Raw genomic sequence first — 24,599 nt, forward strand, 5'->3', positions numbered from 1 at the left:
AGAAAGAGCGAGAGAGAGAGTGTGATAAACTGTGATTTCAGCTTCAATCAGAATCACAGTCACACAGTCACAGTCGCAGTCACAGTCACAGTCACAGTGACCGTGAATCGTTTCTCATTTGTGAAATTAAATTTTGCATATGTAATGTAGCTTTTGTGCTGACTGTACCTCAATACACGTACACACACACACACACATGGGCAGACACTTATGTGATAGCCTTGTAGGCTGACTGCCTTCAGGTGTTATAATTAAAACAACTTCGTCTTCCTCTTCTGTTTCGTGTTGGGCTCACAGAAAAATGCGAGCATAAAAATCTTATGCGCCGTGTTTTTGTCTCTCCGCCCATCATTGTCCATAACAATGAGGCGCTGTCGACCGTCGACCGTCGACCGTCGACGACTGCTCGTAAAGCTTTATGACCCACAACAAAGCCACACACGCACACACACACACACTCACATGCTCATATGCTCATGTATAAATAGAGACAGAGCGAGAGTGAGGTCTACTCGAAGTACAACGCATTTGGAATTCATGAATCGCTGCGCTGTGCGCTTCGGTAACAGGTGCGGGCTTTAAATGAAATTATTGGTTTATTTATGAAACGAAATGGTCAACAAATTGTGATTGCAGATTGCAGTGCCAGGCACCAGAATGTGAACGTGAAATAACCATTAAATGAGGCGAGATGATAACGCGCATACGCCCCGCATGCCAGGCCATTTCATTCAGGCCCCAAAGCCGATAGAAATCTCAATTGTTGCTAAGCGAGGCTTCTGCTGAGATTGCCTGCTGAATATTACGATATTAAATAATGAGTCAATAGTAACCTATTGTAATTAGCTATAAAAATAGCTAATCTACTTCCTGCTGTTGCTCTCAGACCTCACTGATCTGCTATTGGTATCTTAATCCCTAGGCTAAGTGAGGCAGTGGAGATTGCTTGATAAATATATGAATTAATACTAAATTAACTATGGTTTTAGTAAACTTTTAATTATCTTTCTAATATGTATAGCTATAGTAATACTTAATCTAGTTTCAGTTAATTTATATGATAAATTCTCAGAAATTATCCCATCTATTCGATACTCAATCACCAAAGCTAACTGAGGTAATTGAGATTAAAAGTGAAAGCAAATTAATATTATAGTTTATAATTAATTTATTAAACACTCTAATATTTTGATCTATAGTAATACTGAATCTAGTTACAGTTAGTTATGTATGAAATTTTCAGAACTTTTCTGAGCTGCTATTTGAATTTCCATTCAATATATCTCCATGAAATTTCATCATATATATAAAATCAAGTATTAATTATTGGAATAACAGTTTCCCTCAATTTCAGTTAGTTTATTCATCAAATTTTTGAGACTTACTCTGACTAAAATAGAGTAAAGCACTCAGATCTAAGCACCTTGAATTCGGTCACATAAGTTTTCAATTTTCCTTGCCCTGCCCAAGGTAGTTAGCAGTTTCCGCACTTAATTTATCGACAGCAATTGCTAGTGGTATTCCCTCGAGTAATTTGTATACGATATTTGTTATCGAATCCTTTCAACTTTTCAGCTCGATTCGCTTTCGCGCTCTACTTTGGCATTTTGTTCGTCGGTCGAGTCAAGTTTTTGTGTCTGGGGCGAGAAACTTCTTGTCACTCATTAATTTAACCGCAGCAGAACTTAAGATGCTGATGCCATTTACCAACACTGGTGGGAACCACAAACTGCTCGCTGAAAGTATCGAATAAAAAAACAACAACCGCGGCAATTGCTGCAGTAAGTGGGTTACAAAAAAAAAAAAAAAAAAGGCAGAGAGTGTGGGAAAAAAAGGAGAAAAGTTTCGCAACAAATGTCCAAAAGCCACTTAACGGCGAATTAGAGCGAGAGCATTCACAGTAACAACAACAACTACAACAATAGCAGCAACAGCAACAATCGCAGTGCAACAACAACAACTGAAAAGTACAGTTTACGCTTAAAGCGTACACAAAAGTTTTCAAGCGTTGCGACCCGCTCGCAGAGCATCAATTAGAAGGACACGCCCCCTCCTGGCCTCCTGTCAGGGCCACACAGACCACTTGAACGCAATTACGATTTGCAAATAACATGCAACAGCGACTAAATACCCACACAATACCCTGTAATTGAAGAGTGCACAGGGTACACAGCGCAGCATGAGTCGTACGAGGGAGGTTCACGACCGGGTATATACCCGGTATCATTAATATTCCACTGACGCTGCAGGCCATTGTGGTAACTTACTTGTTGCACAATAGTAAATGGAAGATATCATAAATTTTCTATTTCATCATGATGATGATTATCAGAATCATTTGGGTTTATTTATTTTCGTATTATTATTGTTATTTAGTTTTTTAAATTAAAATTTAATAATTAAAATTTTATTTGAATATATTTTGAATTTTTTTTTATATTTATTTTTATTTTTTATTTTATTTGTAATATTATTATCTGCCTTTATAACCATTTTCCTATTTTTAATAGGTTCAGGTAAACAAGACCAAAACTATTTGGGAATTCTGAGAATTAAGTTGAGCGAGCTCTCCTACTATTATTATTCAACACTTTTCTCTAGAATTCTTGCCGAATTGTATTTATTTTGTTTACTGTTTCAGCTCCTGGGTCTCAGTTCTGATTTACGCCCACTCACTTGGCCCCTGACACTTGGCACCTGTATGTGTATGTGTGTATGTGTGTTCACATACATGTATATGTGTAACTGTTGCCATGCACGTGACTCTGTCTCGGCTCAGCTTGAGCTCGATAACTTCCTCTCTCTCTCTCCCTCTCTCCCTCCCTCTCTTCCTCTCTCTCATTGGATTTGTCATGTTGTGTTTGGCGCAATATTTCCTGAAATATGCATCTGAAGCACAACAGCCATGCAAATTCGCCCTCTCCCTGATGTAATATTCATAAGTAAACGCTTTAGTGCTGCGCTGCTATTTGTTTGAATCGTGCACTTCATATCAAATATATAGCGTTTGAGTTTCCCTATTCACTTTCATTGTGAATTATTATATGAAATGTAGTTTTGAGAGGATATTGGAACTCTGCTTTCTTGCTGAATATTTAGTGTATCAGAATCTTATTTTTCTATGGGTTCTCCCTCAGTTATCTTATGAAATATATTGAATATATTCTCTTTCATCCAATTTAAGTTTCCCACATTCACTTTGAATTTATTGTTTTCATACTTTTCTTCAAACTTATATTTTGAATTTATTTTACTGTGAACTAAGAAAGGGTTTTTATAAAAGCAGATATTATTAGAACTAGGGGCTGTACAACTGAGGTTTGAGTTATAGCGATCTTTATGATATATTCTCTATATTTAATAGTTCTTAATGTTAATTAGTTTGAAGTCATTGTCCCACTGGAGATTCCTTATAAACTAGGGACACTCCGCTGATACCAAATAATTAGTTTTTCATTTCTTGATAACATATCTTTATTTCCATGGTCTCGCATGTCCAGGATTATCATAAGCTACCCTGTACTCTGCTGCAGATCATATGTTAGCTAGAATTCTATATAGGAACTCATTTATTGTTAATGTTGAAAGTATGTTTTGTACAGAGAGAATTTTGCAAATATGCGGAACCGAACTAGCTCAGCTAAACAGAACTGACGTAATAGATGAAAGAGGAAGAACAAACGAGAAGAAGAAACGAGAATTGAAGCGAAAATATCTTTCTTTAGAACATCTCTAAGACCTCTCAATTGTTCCAGCTCTTAAGATTTTAATTATTACGTACATTTATGTTCAACTGAACTAGTTCGCTTGCAGCCATATATATGTTAGTAAAATTTTAAGTGCTTAATAGATACGGCTTATATATAATTATGTTTAACTTTTCATAGAACATCGCCTAGTCGCCTTAGCCCACGCTCAACATTTATTTCGATTTCACCCATTGCAGTTGCGTTCAGCTGAACTAGTTCGTTAGCGGTCGCATAATCAACTGCTTGCCATTCATTTGGTTCACTTCAATTTTGCGCTCTTTTGCTGCTGGCTAACAAAGTGTAACGCATATTTTTTGTTTTCGCCCAGCGACGCTGAAATTAATCTTTTTGACCAGGCCGAGGCAGAGGCAGAGGCAGAGCAGAGCAGCAGGCAGAGGCAGAGCAACTAGCGAAATTTACATGCCAAATGAGAATCGTTGGCAGCTGCTGTCCATTGTTGTTGCTGTTGCTGTTCTGGCTGTGGCCTGATCACATCATTTAATTTGCCAGCTTTTGTTGTCGCTGGCAAATTGGTTTTGTGTCCTTTTGGTCCAGTGCAAGCCTGGTCCGCAGTCCGTCAAAAGGCGCGCCTTATTGGCATCAAATTGTGTTTGTTTGCCAGAGACATTCTGTCTGTATTTATTTGAATGAAAGGCTAGGTAAGACACAGCCAGTAATTAGGCATGTAAATATGAGCGCACTTGCTGCCAAGTGGGTCTGGGATGGGGGACTCTGGGGTGGCTGTGCATAAAAGTTGGCCTGCGGGCTCATTAAGCCTGGCTTCAACTATCAATCATACTCGTTGCTCTGGCTACTGAGCTGGCTTTAGTGCTCGGCCAGCGAATTTTCCACTTCAATTAATCAACCGCAGGCCGCAAGCAAAAATGCTTAGCCTACTTTTTCGACAAGCCAACACAAAGCTCTCTCTCTCTCTCTCTCTCGCTTTCGCTCACTCTATGCTTGCGACAAAAAACAAAAGCCAACTCAAGTGTGTATGTGTGTGTGTGTGTGTGTGCTTCAAATCGATTTCACTTAAATTTCGCAACAAATTTTATTTACTTGAGTGCAATTCCAGTCCAGATTAATCGACCTACAACGTGAGGTTAAACGAAGGTTAAAAACCTCTGTAAGCACACAGATTGAGGTCCGTTTAAGGGATTTTGAGTACTTACAAAGTGACAGTCAAGTTTGAAGAATTCAAATACTTGATGAAATATTTACTGTCTAGTGTCCTGCTGCCTTTTAGACAAATTTAACTTAAATGAAATTAATTAATTAATTAGCCCATAAAATTCAATGAAGAGAGAATACATAGAAAAGGGTTTGAATATAGTCAAAGTTTAGGGGGATATTCCAGAGTGGGTCTGAGGGCTGAGTTTTTTCCAGGAATAAATGTGGGGAGTCGTAAACGTTACTGTGTCATCTAAATAATTTATTTAATTTTCATATTCCATAATAAAACTGATATGTACGTATCGTATCCATTCGAAACTAAGAAAAGAAATCTTTAAATATTTACTAATTTATTTTTTTATGCAGCTCAAATTATTCAAATTTTTGTCTCAGAATCTGTAGTTTATATAGAGTAATCCTTTTTCAATTGTTATGGAATATCACTGTTTGAGGATGGCATCTCTTAATTTGGTGGACAATTCACAGATACTAATCTAATTTATTATATAATATTTACATTCTTTTTGTCTATTTATTTATTAATTTTTTATTTTTTTATTTTTATTTACTGATTGTTTTTATTTTTTTTATATATTTTTTTATTTATTAATTAATTTTGTTTATCAAAATAAGAGTTGACTTGGACTTCTCTTAATTGTTCTCTATTGTGATGCGTCAACAACTAAGCGAATGTGTAAGAATATGAGTATGTATCGTATCTCATAGCATACGACACTCATGGAAAATGATATATAAAAATTCATTACTCAGGCAGTCATAAGAAATGGGCATAGGAAGAAACCGAAGCGAATTGTGTTTATTTTTGCACCCTTAAGCACAACATATAACAACAATTAAGAAGTGAGTTTGGTATTCGAATGCATTCGAAACTCACAGTGCCTCGGGCACACACATTCGCCTTCATTCAATACGGTTTGCTCTCTCTTGAATGAAGCGAGGCCGAGTCGTATGCGACTGCTGCTCTCACTCACTTCATTTTATTCGGATAATTTGAGTGTGTTTGTCTAGTTGTCGCAACGGCGACGCAACGGCTCCTTAAAGAGATATTTATATAGAAAGCTTGGCATTTTCTCAATTAATAATAATAAAATAAGTAATTGATATGCATATTCCATAGGCAGACTAATTGCAATTCTTGAGCAATGAGAGTCAAGAGGTAATTAATGCAGCATTAATTAACCGAATGGATTTTAATGAGAAGCATTTTCGCATCATTGATTCAATTGCAGCAAGAAGATGATTTCAGGTAAATGAAGCTGTGTAGATTTCCAAAGAGCTTAGCTCAGTGCATACATGAAGAATACGTATACGCAGTGTGTGACAAGAGTGAGAGAGAGAGAGAGAGAGAGGGAAACATAACTTTGCTGACTGCAAATCAAATATGCAAATAGTTGTATATGCCACTTGGCGCCCATTGACAGTCGGCAGGGCGAGGCAGGGCAGGGCAGGGCAGGGCAGGGCAGGCAGACAAACCGTTTTTGGGTAGCACATCCTGACAATCCACTCTAGCTGCACTGCCGCCTCTTGCACCGCCTCGGCTGCCTCGACTCGACAAGTTTCTGATATCAGGAAATTTGCAATTTCTGGCATTAAATTTCCGTTGAGCATTTATTTAGCATTTCGCATGACGCTCGCTCACCTGATACGGGCTAGAGCTATCGCTCGTACACCTGTAATTATCGAACGGTGTCTCGGAATTATGTGTGCTTAAGCCGTTGCACCCGCCTAAGCGAACGAATGAATCCGGGCTGCGTGTCTTGCCTACGCAATTGCGAAAATGTCTGCTAAGCTCTTCCTGTCATCGTATGTGTCTGTGCGTGTGCGTGTCATGTATGCACACCAACTTATACAAGCCCATATTCAGATCAGAGTTTGTTGGCATTTTGCATTGCTTATGGCTTTGAAATGATTTCCCAAATTGAATTTGTTTTCAGCTTAAGTGCGGCCATTGTTCAATTAATCTCTCTCTTGCATATGTATATGTGTGAAATATCAGGAAAATTGAAAATTCAATTTCCATTTGAATGAGACTTAGCTCAGTTTTCAATATTTCGTTTATGGCTAATGGAAATCAAGTTTTCGACCTTTGCTTCTTAAATATTCCTGGCAAACTGAGCTTTGACAGATTTTACTTTCCGGCTGTTTGTTTTTGAATGAGTATATTGGTTTTTGGGAATGTCCGTATCTCTGTGTTTGCGGCTGTATTTCTGTCTAATCCCCTCTCTTCATCTATCCACATGAATTCAAAATATTTCTTTAGAGACTTTGGGAAATTTGGAATATATATATTCTTAGATAATTTTAAGGAACCATCGTCTTATGCAGCTGTTAAGATTTTCCCATCAAGCCCACTTGGGTGTGTCAAAGCGGGGAATTATATATGTATATGGTATCTCAGAAGTGCTATTATATAAAGTTATAAAAGCTACACTAATGTAGAATATATAATCGGATACAAGATATGGCCCTATTGATTATTTTTGGATTATTAGCAGTAAGATGATTCAAAAATGATTTTTCATGCTTCTGGAATCATTACAAGTCGAAAATATTCTGTCACTTCCCAGTTTATGAACGTATTGTACAATTAGACTCCAGAAACCTTTTAGGAATCGACCAAAAATAATATTGTATGTTCTCGCCCACTGGAGGCGTGGAAAATTGAGAAAACGGTACCATACCTTCTTTATATTTATAGTTAGTGTTGAAAAGAAGCAAAAGTCACGAACACAAATGCAAAGCTGAGAACAAGCCACAGTCCAATTGAACTTCCTATATTTCTCAATAGTTAGTGACTTCAAATATGAGGAATAATTTAGTAGCTTGCTTAAAAATTTGATTTTATCTTCACTATTGATATTCAAAGCACTAAAAATATACATATATTTATTCTTAGGAAGCTTTCACGCTAGAGTTCCTATGTAAATGGTATATGAAGATTTTTGCAGAGTCCTGCCTGACTTCTTTACTAAAAATAATTTAACAGTTTTCTCACTTGTTTCATTTTAACTAGTTTTATTTTAATTTTATTTATTATAATTCTGTTTCCTTATCTACCTGCAGCTAGATACCCGATACTCGTCTGCTGCAGTTGTTTTTGTTTCTGTTTTCGATTTGAGCCTGGCCTTGATCAAAAGGATTCAGAGTGGGTTCAATGTGGAGCATAATTGTGTGGCAAGTTTTTGTTGCATGATAGCCTGGGCCGAGTCGCACTTGGCGCACGTCATTTGATTTGCTACAGAATTTCTATAGACCAGCCACAGGCAAACTTTGACAAACACTTGACGACGACGACGACGAAGATGATGAGCAGTCGGCTGCTGATGATGTTGCTGATGATGATCATCATCGTCGTCGTCGCTGCGATGTGAAGAACTCGGCTCAAGTGTTTTTTGCACAATTTCTTTTCAATTCAACAAAAGTGGACCAGAGCAGGCCTGCAAAGCATTTCTAGTGCAGCTATAAACCCTTCACATACGCCCACCGCCCACCGCCCGCAGCCCTCATACCCCATTCTTGGAGCACATTTTATGCAGCCTCCTCAAGCGCCTCGCTGCTCTGTGCCATGTTAAAGAATTTTTTTTTTTTTGCGGTTTTTTGTTTTACGGATTTTCGTTGTCGCTTTGCCGTCGTTTTGTATTTTGTATGCATAGAACTAAAAAACTGAGAACTGAGAACTGAGAACTTGCGGCTTTTGGCCGTCCAGGCCATAGAGCATAATATCTGGCCCTGCCAAGCCCCGCCCCATGACCGGGCAAGGATTGTCTTTCAGCCTGATTTGTTATTCATGAAAAGGCAAAAGCGAGAGCTAGAGTGCAAGAGAGACAGAGAGAGGGCGAGAGAGCAGCCACTAGTCTCACTCGCAGCCCATTCGAGTGGCCCAGAAAGTGGTTAAGAAAATGCCAAGGATCCTTGTGGCAACTCTGCCAATGGCCCTAGCACAGGCAATGGCAACTCTGCTGCATAATAAAGTTGACAAAAAAAAAAAAGTTGATATCCAGCAGTTGAGCAGGTGAGTCGAGGCAAAAACCCTTGGCCTTTTGTTGTTCGCAGTGTGGCCAACGATTAGTGTTTGTCGAGATTTGGCTACGGCTTTAGCTTTGGCTCTAAGGCCCGATTGCTGTAATGGAGACTCGCAACGGCTGATTGTTCACTGATTCCCAATTGAAATGCAAACAAAATCGAAGCGCAGACAACAGCCGACAGCTGTCACAAGTCGTAAATACCCTGTGGAGCAGCAGCAGGCAATCTGTGGGGTATATCGAATCGAGCTAAAGTCATGCCTTATCTGCCCTAGGGCAGCTGACCGTCTATCCTCGGCCTCAGTCAGCTGCTTAGTCGCATTTTGCCATTCATTGCACAATTCGTATTCAGAGTTTTCTTTTGGCTTTTACGGAATTCTGATTGCAGCACACAAATCAGTTTCAGTCGCACTTCCTTTCCGGCTGCTGTTTGTGCAACGTGCAGCGTGGTGTGCCCTAATCCAGGCAGTGCAGCTAGCTGACTGCCACAGCTGCCACATTTCCTCCAGAGACTCGACTCGAGATACGGCAGCTCTTCTGGTTGAGGCTAAAACCAATAATTCGCAAAGATTTCAGAGGTAGTTCGAATCAGTTGAGCGGAACAGATGGAATGCTCAGCTGGCGAGACGAATTGTTTGTGGAAATCAAATAAGTTGAAAGGCAGAGAGAGAATAAAGAGATATTTTAGATCTTACAATACAAAATGTTTATATGCAAATATAATTTAAAATACAAATATAATTTAAGAAAAGATATGTTTACTAAAAAAAAAAAAAAAAAAAAAAAAATATATATATACAATGTATTATTTAATTTATTATATATATATGTATTTGTATGCAGTAATTGATTAAAAATAAAGTGTTCCATAAAAATAAATAAATATATATATATACAAAAAAAACTCTTATTAAATTATTATTTACTATCCTTTATATATATATTTATATATTTATTCGTATTATTTAAAATAAAAAATTTGAAAGTCTATTATTAATTTTATTATAAATATATATATATAAAAAAAATATTGAATTTTTTATTTATTATTATTTTATCGTTATATATTTATTCTTATTATTTAAAATAAAAAATTTTAAAGCTTATTTATTTTATTATAAATATATAAACATATAAAAACATATTCATATTTTATTTTTTCCATTATTATTTTATTTCTTACAAAATATTGTTTCATATTAGTTTGAACATTATTGAATCAGTTTCATTTTAATTATGTAATAATTCTTTTTATATATATTTATATACAATATCTAATTTATTTCTTCCTTTATTTTTAAAACCTAAACATAAACTATAAAATTTTATTCATTTATAGTTCATATAATTTAGAATTACATACATACAACAATTCTTATATGGATAGCTATATACCATGCTTCACCATTTCTTTAATTTCTCGGTATTTTCAACTATTTTTGCCTATTTATTGTCCTTTAATCCTTGTTTACAGCTAATGCAATGCATCACATATTTAAGTCGTATTTGCATATTTCATGCAATTGATAATTGTATTATATATTTATAATGAGAATAATATTATACATATAATACAATATGTGTATATAATCATAATTACAATCTACCTTAGATATTGCTTATTTACATTTCATATAATTTAATTTATGATTGGGATCTCACATTGATTTGCTTTTGGGCAACACCTGCAAATATCCAACAGCATTCAAATAATGCGCATTTATAATTAGCTGGGCTCTTGTCCCACACACACACACACAAACGCACACACACACGTGCACGTTGATATGCATATGTAAATATTCGCATATTTTGAATGAAAACAAAATGCTTCAACTTAGCGCGAGCTTTTGCTGTGGGGCTTCTTCTGTGCCTTGAAGAGCCCCTGCCTCGCGTTGTTGTGCCTAAAAGTGTACTAAATTTAGCATAGCCACAGCGAAGGACGAGACTCACAGACACACACACGCACACACACGCACACACACATGCACACGCAGCCACAATTGTGAAATGAGCTAGAAATTAGTTTATGACGAAGGTCGAGCGAGACGCTTACGAGTAAACCATAATTTTAGAGCCTAAAGTGGGCAACACTTTAGACGGGCTGCAGCAAACACACAGCATCAACCCCCCCTCCCCCCATTGAGTGTTGCTTCGCTTGAGTTATGCTGTTAGCAGGAGCCTGAGTCCTGGGTATGCCAATTATGCGTAAACAATTAAAATATATGAATGAAATGAAATTGTTCAACGCATAAAGGCAAATAACAAAGCGCGACTGGGGATAAATGAGAGAGTAGGAGTAATGGAAAGATAAGAGCAAAACACACACACATACACAGACACATACACACAGACACAGAGTGAAATGTAAATGTGACATGTGGCTGTCGCATTTTGTTTACACAAACTGAATATGAAATTTATGTTGGAGGCTGTCGAGGGTGTCTGTCTGTGTGAGCGAGAGAGGTAGATAAAGCGAAAGAGGGGAGAGAGAGAGAGAGAGAGAGTGGGAGAGTCAGCTCTGGGGGTTGGTGTGTTATTTGGGTGTTTGGAATTCTCATAAAGCTGCCATGGATTATATAGCATGAGCGCGACGTGGCCTGTGGTTAGATGCCTTGCATCTAGACGCAATCAATAAATAATGTTTTTTTGTTTGTAGGTGCTTAGATTGCAAATACACATATGTGTGTGTGTGTATGTGCTTGTGTGTGAGTATGTCTTGCTGTCATAAATCAACATTTAAATCGTGTTAAGGTTTGTCGTTTCAAGCTAACCACAATGCCGAGACAATGACGAATGCACACCTGTCCATTTAGGGGTTTGGGCAGGTAAGCACGTGAGCAGGTGAACAGCTTGTCTTAGCCAAAAGTAAGCAACGGCTCAAAAGTCTATCGTGCATATGCTTAACGCTTTTTGCTAAGGCCTCGAAGTCGGCATTCATAATTAATGGCATTACGAGATTCACTAGCCTTTGCATAGGATATTTACAAATGAATCACATAATTTAAATAAATAGACTTTTGCTTAAACATTTCTATTAATATTATGTGTATGTTATTTACAAGTGTACTAATTTAGAGAGATGGTGATATATATGTATGTTATATGTATGTTATGTCTGCATTTGGAATACTTCTTTATTGATTTTGATGAAACGGAAAACCCATATAACATAGAGCCTCTTAGACAGGCGGAATTTTGGCGAACTAAAATACATCTATAAAATATACAAATATATATTTATAGAAATAGAGTTCGTTATAGAATGTGTCCAAGAGTTCGTTCGATTTAGAGGTTTCCAACTAAATCGAAATCAGCTCAGGACGATATAAACAAAGTTCTATGAAAGTCTAGAAAAAAGTGAAAGAGCATTTCACAGCAGAAACATCTATAAATTAATGTTTATAAGGTCAGTATATCTAAGCTTACATATCAGTTCCTTAGCTAAATAAATTTTCATTAATTTTCCAGCTGCACATTCAAATAAATTAAACTACAATGCTGTCCACATACATTGAACGTGAAATATGTGTGAGAAATTGCCTCACCTACTTGCAGTTAAAGGTGCTTAAGGAACTCAGAGTGAGAGAGAGAGAGAGAGAGAGAGAGAGAGAGATATTATGCATTATACATTATGCACCAGCAAATCCTGCTATTTATTAAGCTTCTTGATAGTCATTTAAATATATTTGAAAGCAAATGTAAATAAATATAAATTGTAATAACATTTTTTAATGAACGAATAAAAATATTTTAAAATTTCCAAAATATCGTCTTTGCATCATTCAATGGGCGGCAGCTGCGCCGATTTTTGTCGGCCTTAGGCGAAAATATGGCCGACATAATTTAAAGGAAAATTTAAAAAATGAAACGAAATATTTATCTTTTGCATCCACATGGGGGTGGTTCGCCGATAGCCAAGTAGGTTTTGGCCACACTTTTGTACAAAAATCCGAGTGAGGTACCAGGGAAACAGAAATGCTTAGTAGAGTGAAGAGAGTGAGCTAACTTAACAATGTTAACTAACAGAGTGGATCGTAAATTCAATGTTAATTAAAATCACTCATTAATGGAGTGCTGTTAATTTCCATTGCGTCACAGGGCGGTCGCAGACCACTGTTAAAGCGGATTTTACTATGGTTATATCCAAAAATCTGACTTATTTACCAGGCAAACAGAAATGACTAGCAGGGTGAACAATCTAAGCTCACATAATTATGTTAGTTAACATTGTGGATCGTAAGCTGCCTGCTAATTATAGACTCATGTAAATTGAGTTATGTTAAATGTACTGCTTAAGAGCATTTAATGTTAGCCGTTAAGTCGGCTTCTCAGCAGCTGACAATTCAGTTGCGCAGCAAGGGATCATTCTGCTATGTATTTTCAATGCATTTCATTTGTAGGCTCACTGGGACTATATCGATGGTTTACTCAAAGATAATCTAGTCAACTAGGAACCATTAGGGACAGTCTGAAAGAACACACATACATATTTTCAGATCATATTCATCGTGCGTATTTAGCAAAAAATTCATCCTCTAGGTTTAACAGGACTATATCTATGGTATTGTCGAACAAAAAATATATATGGGTAGAAACCAATGTTGGGAAGATTTGGTTGAGAAATAAACAAAGCAAATATATTTCGATTTCAATCACTTAAGTACAGGGCGAATTAAACAATATGTATGTCTTAACAATATTTTAAAATTCCAAATTTTAATTTAATTTAATTTAATTTAATTTAATGATCCGAAAAAGCTGTCCGCAAATAGTATGATCTAAGCGAAAGCTCGCAAGCAACTATCACAAAATAATCCAATAACCTCTACTTAGATAGCTCCCGCTCCCTTACGATCCACTTGCTTGAATTGCATACATGCATATGCAGCTATTCAAGCACTAAATGTGCATGTGTTTGTGCGCATGTGGATCCTCTCATCAGCAATGAGTAGAGCTCTACTCAGCTTCCAGTTTCGTTTCCAGGTTTCGTCTCGTTCCCCGTTCTTCCTTCTGCTTTCGCTGCGCTCATCTGTGGAGTTAATATAAAATTTATGAGTCAACTTTTTGCTATGAATGTATGTGTGCATATGTATAAGCTTACATACATATATGTATATATACATATAATTTATATATACGTATAATGTATGCCCATGTATGAAGAAAATACATGAAATTATTATTATAAGTCCAGTAAAAGATTTATGATTTCATCATAAATAATATATTTTTATAATATTAATTAAACTTAATATTAGACAATCACTTTGTGATACTTATGTATGTATGCATGTTTGTATGTACTTCGAGACATTCAACAAAATTGCACAACGGCTTCGCTCAAATCGGAGGCTTTACAGTTTGCCTATACATATGTATATATGTATGTATGTACATACACATATATAGCTACTCTCCTCAGCACTAGAAAAGCGCTCAATTCAGCATACTCAAAGGTGCTTATCTATCATATGCCCATTCAATTTACGCTCTGCAACTTCTGTGCGCCAAGCTGTGTGGATCGTGTGCTCTCATTCTCTCTAAATAGTTGAGTGCTCTTGTGAACCCTCTGTTCTCCTGCTCTACTCACACTATTACAAAATAATTTACGGACTCACGCATTACGCCATCGATCTGTGTGAAGGCTATGAGTGTTCATTTGTGGAAAGCTCTCTTTCTCTCTCATACCAAAGCTCTCAGTTGATTTTAACTGGATGCTGCTCTGATTTTCATGGCTGTGTGGAATGGACAGACAAATGTTAAACAGCTGATTAAATTTTTAAAAAATTTAATTTTAAATTTACGTGTACATGCATATACATTTCAGATCTACATTTAAATTGCTACGTAAAAGCTTTATGTATGTTTTAAATTAAATATCAGCTAGAAAACAAAGCTAATATATAATTAATAAAAACTTTATTAATTTTGTTGTTGAACATTACGTTCGATTTCAGTAAAGATATATGAAAAGTTGTTGATACTAAAAATACTTTTAGATGTAATTCTTTCATGTTGTGGTGAAAATATTCTTCTTGTGCATTTATTGTGGGGAATGAGTCTGAAAATAATAAAATATTTTATAAATATATTAAACGCATATTACCTTAAGTTGGAACATACATACCTTTGCAATTAAGATTCTTTTGTTTGATTAAATGACCATCACCCGTATAAAATCTATTAAAATAATTAAGAATGGAAAGTGAAACATCTATGAATTATAGAAACACATTTGTGGCAATCAGACCCATGTGGCATCTTTTAGTTTGCCATAAAAAATTATTTACTTATATTAGAAGTGCTAACCAAATTACTCATTGACAGCGAAATCATTTCACGCTCAATATGCCACAGCATCCAAAAAGTTACCCCGTTGCGACATAATGTATAACCTTCTTTTAATGTAATAAATGTGCTAGTCCCAAGAGCAACATATTTTCCGCACGACAGGAAATACGCATCCAAATGGACAACCATTCGATTCGGGCATTCGCAATTGTCGGACGGACGCACTGGCCACGTCCTTGCACTCGCAGCGGAAGTGCTTTTAATTAGGCCATGAAAGCAATGTGGCCAACAATGGCCACGAGTACACATATTTAATTAAAGCTTTGTGAATTAGTTTCCAATGCATGTGGCTGACAGACAGACGAACGGACAGACGGACAGACGGACAGACGGACAGACTGTAGAAAACTCAGCGCAGCTTCAATTGCCTCAGGGCAATTTGCTACAGCTGCGACACGTTCTGCAGCTCGAGAGAAACTTTTTTATGTTTCTCTTGTATTCCATCAATTTTCCTTTTGGCATCGCTTATTAAATGCGTCTCACAGTTATGAGTAAACTTTGCCGAGGCACATTACAGCGTACAGCTGACGATGACATCATCATTAGCCAGCTCTCAAATCTATTATACCCTGTACTTTAAAGCCAGAAGTTGAGGTATTGTTCAGATTGCCTGACCTAAGACTTAACCTTGAGGCCTAGGGAGTTCATTTCATTTCGTTTCACTCGGCCATTGACAGCAGCGAATGTCCCAAGAGCCACTTAAAGCGACAGCCTTGACTCTTTAAGCCAACGCTGAAAAGTAGGCTATAAATTTTAAAGACAATGACTGGCCCCGGCAAAAGCGGGGGCAATAACAGCAAAGTGGCACAACGCAACGAGTCGCGCCAAATGTAAATCTCAACCAGCCAAACAGTTTAAGCTAGTCGGCTTGCTCTCCCACTCACCCAATCCCCCTCTCTGTCGCTCTGTCTCTCTCTTTCGGTAAGTTACTTAGAAGATGTTGGGCAACCTTTTCTGGACATTTCTTGCTAATGCGCTCATTATAAATACATGATAAGCAGCGGCGTTTGCCCAGAGTTGCCGCGCAACAGAATGAAATGTCACAGAGCGGGCGACCAGACTTTACTTTAGCTCGCACGAGAGGAATAGAAGAAAGAATAGAACAACAACAATGACAACAACGACAACGACAGCAGAATCGTCATCATAATAACTTTGTTGACTGCCTTTTTAGGCCAACAATCCCCACATTTCGCCCACTCACAACAGTCTTGACTGTCGAACCGTAGCCCAAACGAAAGCAAAGCGAAAAGCGAAAATAAAAGTGGAACCCTTGGCCTTTTGTTTAGGGGCTAAGATACTTTCGCTGTTGCCTTCACATTCATTCAGCTTGTGGATTTTGGTTATGTTTCAGGTGGAGGCGTGGCAAGGGGCGGCAGCAGCGCCTGTAGGTTATTCCGGCTGCACCACCCTGAAACCGCAGAGTCATAAGCCCATTAGCCTCGCCGGGCATTGTTTTATGTATCTAGCTAAACCTGCTCAATGTGCCACAGTTGCTCACCTCTCGGCCCATACCTGATATTGCCCCGTTTGCTCTGCTGATGTGGAAAATGAGCAAGAAAATAGAAACGCCTACATACAGAAAGAGAGAGAGAGAGAGAGAGCCAAACAAGGACAACGAAGTCGACAAGGTCTTGTTAGTTAAATTATGCATAAATGCGGCAACATGAGTGGGCGTGTCCTACACACCTGCCCGCGCCAATAGCACAATAGTTTGCCAACTGCACACGTTTGCTGCAAATGGAATTGCGTACGGCACGTGTGCCACAATTTTATAGGGGCAAATCTTTAATGGCAAGCAAACAAAACTAATGAGCGCAGGAGGAAAACATGTGCCAAGGAAATTCATAACATGAATGCAAATGTTGCACACGCCAACCAGCAAATGGCAAACAGACACAAAAATCACCACAATTTTGAGGGCAAGCGACAAACAGACAGACAGACAGACGGACAGACAGACAGTCAGACGGACGCATTTAATGACAGCAAGCAAAAACAGTTGCCAGTGAAGCGAACAGATAAGCAATAACAAGTACGGTCATTTAGGCAAATCAAATCAAATAGCCAAACAATTGCCTGTAATAATAGATGCAATCTAAACAAGACAATTAACAATAATTAAACAATGAACAGCTCAACTGATTTTGCATTTAAATATAATTCAAACAATGCTTCAACTATTTAATGTAGAATTAATAAATAATTAATTTCTAATTTTTAGGTAAATATTTCTTTGGAAATATATACATAGAAATTTTATTTTTAATTATTTATTTGTAAATTGATGTATTGCAATTTAATTCAATGCTTCGTTCAATAATTGGTTCTAACATTAATTTATAAATAATTTAAGGAAATGTATTTAAAATAAAAATATATATTATATAATTTTTTTTTTTTTTTTTTTTTGTTAAAAATATAATTATTTTTTATTTTGCTTGTATTTAAATACTCGTAACCTTTTTTATTTGATACAAAAAAATAAATAAATAAAAAAAACTAAATAAATAAATAAAAAAGCACGAAAAAATAATTTTTATTCACTAATTTTTTTGTCGATGAAAATATATATTAATTTTATAGTTGCTCTCGGCTGCTATTGAAAATTTATAATTGTATATTTACAATATATTATCTACTATATTTGTTTTTATTTTCTTATGTTGAATAATAATATAATTTGTAGCTTTAGAGCACATTAAATTTGTGTAAATTTTTATCTATTTTATGTCAGTGCTTAAAATTAATTTAATTACATAAATGGTTTGGTACAAAAACAAAAAAATTACTCATACGTCGCTTGAGCCGTGGCTAAATTGATAGTCCAATCAATATTTAACGTTTTTTCAGAGCATTAAAAAATACAATATAATTTACGTTATTTTTTACGCTAATTGCTTGGTAATAAATATTATACTTTACACATGAGCCATAACCCAAATGATATAATGGTGCAGATAATGGCACGCTTACGTTTTTATTTGAGCATTAAAAGTACTTTTTTTTCTTTTTAGTTTTAAATCGGATTTAGCTTCACTATAAATATATTCCATTTTGTTATGCGCAAATCGTTCGCCAATAAATATTATTTTTTCATAAATAAAAATATAAATTGCATACGACGCGTGAGCCATGGACCAAAGCGAGAAACGAAATAAATGTGGATGTCGGGGTAAATGCAAAGTAAACAATTCACGCACTAAATTGAAATGCAAAGCATGTGCCACGCAGTCTGTCTGTGCGAATACTTTTATCTGCGCACTGTAACGAACGACTGTGTCATTCCTTAAGCCCCTCGCCCGCCCCGCCACCCCGCCGCTCAATAAATAAATTCTTGCGAATTTCTCCAGCCAAAAAATGAAAAGAAGCGAAGAAAAGCAAATGGAAACGTGGCAAGCAAAAGTGCACGAAATTTGGTCTTGAGCGAAAATAAGGAAAATAAATGGCCAGACAGGCGAACAGACAGACAAGCAGAGAGACAAGCTGAAAGACAGATAGACAGACGGAACGACAGAACGAATGGGAGCAAAGACAAATGCAAACGACAGGGCAGCCATTTTTATACCGATAAAGGATAAGTGTATTACAACAACAACAACAGTAAGAAGAAGAAGAAGAAGACTTAAATGCAGACAAACCGTGAGCAGGGTATATCCGATACCTTTTACACTTTACGTTTGCACGCTGAACATTTTTAATGTCCATCTGCGTGCAGATTAGCATAAAAGCCGCCGTCACACTCCGCTCCACTCCACTCCGCCCGAGTCGGACCGGACCGGACCATTCGCATCCGGAGCGTAGCGTCCGTGGCGACCCTCTGCCATTGAAGCGTGCCTCATTTTATGTCTGCTTAGCTCTAAGCACGCTGACATTATGCAATTTCTGAAATGGCTTGATTCCTGTTCTATATCAGGCGTTGCGGAGGGGGGCTGCGGACACAGCTTACATCTTTTATGTTACTCAACGAACCGAATTTAGCTAGGATTAAGCGAGGTGTACAAGTAGTTATGGAACATGAAGATATGCAACTATGTGAAGTGAGATTCTCATTCTATTGAGCTAGGGCCATAAAGACTCACATTGTTATGTGAAAGTGAATGAAAGTTTATTGTCTATGCACACAAAGGACTTTAAAAGGGGCAGACTTACAGAGCGGAATATGGCTGGGCAGACTCAATCTTTATGTTGAGCAAATGTTCATAGTAATATATGTATATACATATCTATAAAACAAGATTTTAATATATGATATTTTTTAATTCATTTTCATTTTAAAGTGAAATTTAGAAGACTTACTTAAGTTACCTTTGTGGTTTGAAAGTTCATTTTTACATCTGAAATTAGAATTAGAGTCTAAGATATTTTAAGCGAATTTGCTATAGAATTGGCCTGTACTTACGGTATTTTTAATTTGTTAAATTCTGAAATTGCAAGCTTGTTTCTCCAAATGTGAATGCCTCGAAACACATATACATATTATATTTGTATATATGTATCGAAATAAACTCAGTTGGTGCTTTACTTGTATAAATATACCAGCCAATAATCCTTTGTATAAAAATAGTATTATAATATTTCTGAAGTAAAATATAAAAATATTATTAAATAAAAGTAAATTAATAATATGTTGAATATTATTAAAAAAAACATTTCCAGAATAGGAAAGTATATATAAATATATAATAATAAAAAAAAATATATAATACCAATGATAATGATAATAATACAAATATATTTAAAAACTAATAATAATAATGAATTTTGTAATTAATAATTCAAATATATATGTATATTAATTCAGGAAAAAATCTTAATAATAAATCAATTCTTATTCTTAGGAAATATTAAACATTTAATCTAACTAACATTTCAGTTCAAACTATTCAAATATTTTAATTAATATAAAATATATTTATTATATTTCCCACCATAAAATAGTTTCGCCAACTAATTACAAATTTTCAATTTCCATTCATTTCCTTACAGAATGCGCTCCTTTATTGAGGAGAATGAAAAGAATGATCCATTGATTAATGCGCCCGATAAGAAGAACAATCCGTGGGCTGAAAAGGGCAAGTGTATCATCATGTAATATTATCGCAAACCACAGAAATACCGTAATGATGAACATCCAACCAGCAACAACAGTAACAACAACAACAACAACAACAACAACAGCATAAAAATCAATTCAGCAACAACAACAACAACAACAGCATCAAATCAATATGAAAACAAAGTGAATAACGATGATAACAATTTAGCGAGCAATCCATGTAGCGGCCAAGTTGGCAATTCCCTAGATCTAGAACCGGTAGAGCTGCAGCATTACAACAACAACTATTACTATTACTACAATTACAATCTGAGCTATGCCCCGCCGCCCGTAGCCGCCGCCCACGCCTGCCTCCTGGGCGGCCCCAAGTCGCGGCTGCAGCAGCTGAAGCGTCGCACACGTCACGAACTGCAACAGTGGCCGCTGCTCATGCAGCTGGTGGTGCTGCTCGTCTGGCTGCACGCCAAGTTCTGGCAGATTGTGCGCGAGCAGATACTGATGCAACGCCGGCGCTGGCACTGAACGAGGAGGATGGAGTCAACTGGCGTGGCTGGAGCAGCTGGAGCAGCTGGAGCAGCTGGAGCTGCAGCTAAGTGGAGTGAAGTGGAGTGGAGTAGAGTAGAGGGGAGTGGTGGGAGTGCGGGGCAGCTTGTTTTTTTGGTATGCCGTCAGAATCTATGCTTAAGTTCATAATTATTCCACACTTTCAAACTCAATCTTAAATAAATATATGAATATATAATCCCAATATGCTGCATACTCGAACAAACAACCAAAAACCAACTACAACTACAACAACAACAACAACAACAGTAACAACAACAACAACATGTTTGAGCTCTATTCAACTCAACATCTATCGTATGCGCTTTCATCGTTGTCGACTCTATTATCTCTCTTCTTCTTCTTCTTCTTCTTCTTCTTCTCTCTATCTCTCTCTTATTTCGCTCTGTCTGTCTCTAATCGCATCGCATCGCATAGCTCGCTCTCGTCGTTTATCTACTCGTTGCTCGCTGTTCGTTCATCTCTACGTTCCTTTCTAGCGTCTATCGTCTGTAGTCGTTCTTAGATCTTTCAGTTGAAGCATGCATAACCACATCCATTTGTAGTGCCTATGTTCTGGTTTATTGTTATTATTTTGTTGACTGCATCGTCATCGTCATCATCATAGATCATCTCAGTCCCAAAACATGCCACACACTAGTTGACAGCGCTAACCGATCATATCGTATGCCAGATACAGAGTAAAGCTCTTCTACATGTTAAGCCCCGATAACTGTAACCCACCCACACCATACTCTATGTAGTCGAAACCGAAACCAAACTCTTAAAGCAACAAGTTTTTTGGTAACCCTAGATGCTAATATTTTAAAGTATTTTATTTAATCCGAAATGCCTCAGAAAATTCCAAATCCCAGCTATATTTTAGTGGGCAGCGAACTTTATAAACTTTACTGGGTTTGTCGTTTGGCTGGTCCAAGAGGGTGTTGGTGGCAATCAGCTGCGGAATGTGGGCATGAAACAATTGATCTTGCTGTTTCATTCCCAACGTTCCTCAGCGCATGCAGCTCTTAGGCTGTCCCAAACGAAACGAACATATTTTTTAATAAGTTTTTAAATTGAACCCAGGCTGCTAAATACGAAAAGCGCCACGGGCTGGAATGTGGGAATGAAACAATTGATCTTGCTGTTTCACTCCCAACGTTGCAGCCCTGTGCCGCACTTCAAAGTTTGCCAAACGAGAAACATTTATAAACGATTTTGAGATAAGTTTTTGACAAGCTGCTAAAACGAATGAAAAAAAAATGAAAGATGAAAAATAAAAAACAAAAAACCTATGAAAAAAAAAAAAAACACTTAGTTCCGATCTAGTAATGCATTTTACATCAATACTTTATGTACTTAGTGAAACGAAACGAAACAAAACAAAAGTATTTTGTGTAGAACTTTCAGTTGAATTTATTTTTTAGCAAATGCAAAGGCAAACGCAAACCGTTAGAAAATTTTACGCATGTTTTTCTATTAAGCATATAACTTATATATTATATAATATGATACTTATATGGAATACGAATATGATTTGATATACAATATATATATATATATATACACATATATATTAACATATATGTTTAGGCAAACGAAACAAACTATTTAAACGAAAGGCAGACGCTGTAGTTACTCGATGATAATATTTATTTAGTTCTAATGCTATGTTTAACAGATATTATTATATACGCAGACCACAAGAAAACACTGACAAAACACATATACACATATACAATTGATAACGATTAATCGTAGTGCGATAAATACATAGTTGAAAATAGAAATACATAGAGAAAAGCGAAATCAAATATTTTAGAGAAGCAGTCGAGAAAATCGTCAGCGAAGTCAGCTTCAAACTTACATTTATATATACGATGTATATATATATATATATATGATGTATATATATACATATATATAGTAAAACCGACGCTGAAACTAAAGCGCTGTTCAACTGTTTGAAACAAGTATCTAAATATATATATATATATATATATATATATATATATATATATATACATATATACTAACAGTTCTTGAAATGGGTTTACGTTTAATAAAATGCTAAGTTTTTGCCTATGATTTCGATTAAACATTAATTAGTGCTATAATTTGTAGCAGAAGGTTAAAAGACAACAGCAACAAAAAACACGTTTACGCTACACTACACAAAATACTACACTCGAAAAAGAAATGAGGTTACCAAAACAAAAACTAAATACACACACACAAAAAAAAAAGCAAGAAAAAATTCAATGAAAAGCAAAAGAACAAACATAAAAACTCTTGCTAAAAAAAACTAAATATTTAACAGTTAATGTAGCGGCAACAAAGCACATTTGACTTTAAGATGCAACAAACAAAAGTAGAAAATTGAGGAGAGAAGAGCGTACATTTAATTAAAAATAAGTCGCGCAAAACAACAACTAAGCCCAAGGGCATGCAAACAAAAAAAAAAAAAAAAACCCAAAACATAAAACTTACAAAACTTAACGAAAAAAACTTAATAATAAGCGCAGCAGAACTACAACCAAAGTTATTTGAGTAAAGCAGAAACGTAGAAGGAGTAGCTGAGGTACTACGAAACAATAAATAGATCAACGGCCTGCCTGAACAAGGAACGCTAGAAAACGGAACAGCGGAATGGAGCTAAGTTATGCCACCCGATAACCGATAGAACCGATCAAACAAACAAAAAAAAAAAAAAAAAACATAGCAGTAAGCAAAGTTGGATAAACGTAGTGCAACGTAATATATATTATAAACAAGGTCTAGGGAATTCATATACATACACAAAGCAAGACAACAACATTACCAGAACCATTTCGGCATTGAAACGCATGAAATGGAACAGCACAAGCCGTAGCAGCCAGCTACAAGGCGTTCAAGCAAACCACAAAACACATAAATTAATTAGGGTATTGGTGGTTACTAAAATGAAAAACAAAACCAAAGAACAACAAGAACAACAACAATTATATAAAGTTACGAATTGAAAATCGAAACGTTTCGCCAGCGGAACTATGGAATAGTATAATCAAAAGAGTAGAGCCGAAGCAAAGCGTGCGGATAATCGTTCCTTTGCCTAGGCTCGCAGGCATGAAAACGTTTTTCTGGGCATTTGCCACACGCAGCGTTGCCAGACAGCGTCGTGTGCCGAATGCCAAGCGTTCCGTGCCTGACCAACAGTGGTAATCAAAGCAAAAAGTTCAAGCTAAATTATATAAATGTCTTAGTCTAAGCATAGGTGTCTATTGCTTTAAGCACTTCGATTGTGCCACAGCGCGAGCCTGGACAAACGGATTCCTGAAAGAGTATTTTCCCGATGGTTTCCACGAGCCCGGCGTTGCCAGCTCGACGCTCAAGAGCGCATTAAGCACGCCGAGTAGCCAGGCATGGAGTCCCGGCGAAACGGGTGCGAGGGTGTCACGAAAATTGAGCGAGGCTGGCGTACGCCGAGGGCCGAGAGAAGTTTCTAACAGTTGCAACATTTGAGAAGTCTCCCAATGCAATCGTCATACATTCGATACCGTTGGCCAGACTCTAGCTGTGGCATAAGGTTTGCTCAAAGTACACGCCCCAAAAACCACAAAAATTATTAATCGATAAATGTGTTAATCGTTTTTTCATTAGCAAAACTTCAATTCAGAAAAATTTAATGTTGAGGGTCAT

General features: G+C 36.6%; 2 protein-coding genes across 2 annotated transcripts in view; both read left to right on the forward strand.

Moving 5' to 3' along the window:
* Positions 1-20,499, forward strand: part of LOC6576605 (guanine nucleotide-binding protein subunit gamma-e) — a 71,203-nt gene extending 50,704 nt beyond the window's left edge. Inside the window, exon 4 of the mRNA XM_015165272.3 lies at positions 20,309-20,499. Within this exon, the coding sequence (XP_015020758.1) occupies positions 20,309-20,414 (106 nt within the window). The 3' untranslated portion in view covers positions 20,415-20,499. The remainder of the gene's footprint in view (positions 1-20,308) is intronic.
* On the forward strand, positions 20,415-21,126 carry LOC26528528 (bromodomain-containing protein DDB_G0280777; the record flags this gene model as incomplete). The annotated part of the gene is made up of 1 exon (XM_032728518.2): positions 20,415-21,126. A coding segment is annotated over one exon (486 nt), but the record flags the coding sequence as incomplete, so codon positions are not given.
* Positions 21,127-24,599: the final 3,473 nt, after the last annotated feature.

The sequence above is a fragment of the Drosophila mojavensis genome, unplaced genomic scaffold (genome assembly GCF_018153725.1).
Source record: "Drosophila mojavensis isolate 15081-1352.22 unplaced genomic scaffold, ASM1815372v1 contig_36, whole genome shotgun sequence".
NCBI lineage: Eukaryota > Metazoa > Arthropoda > Insecta > Diptera > Drosophilidae > Drosophila > Drosophila mojavensis.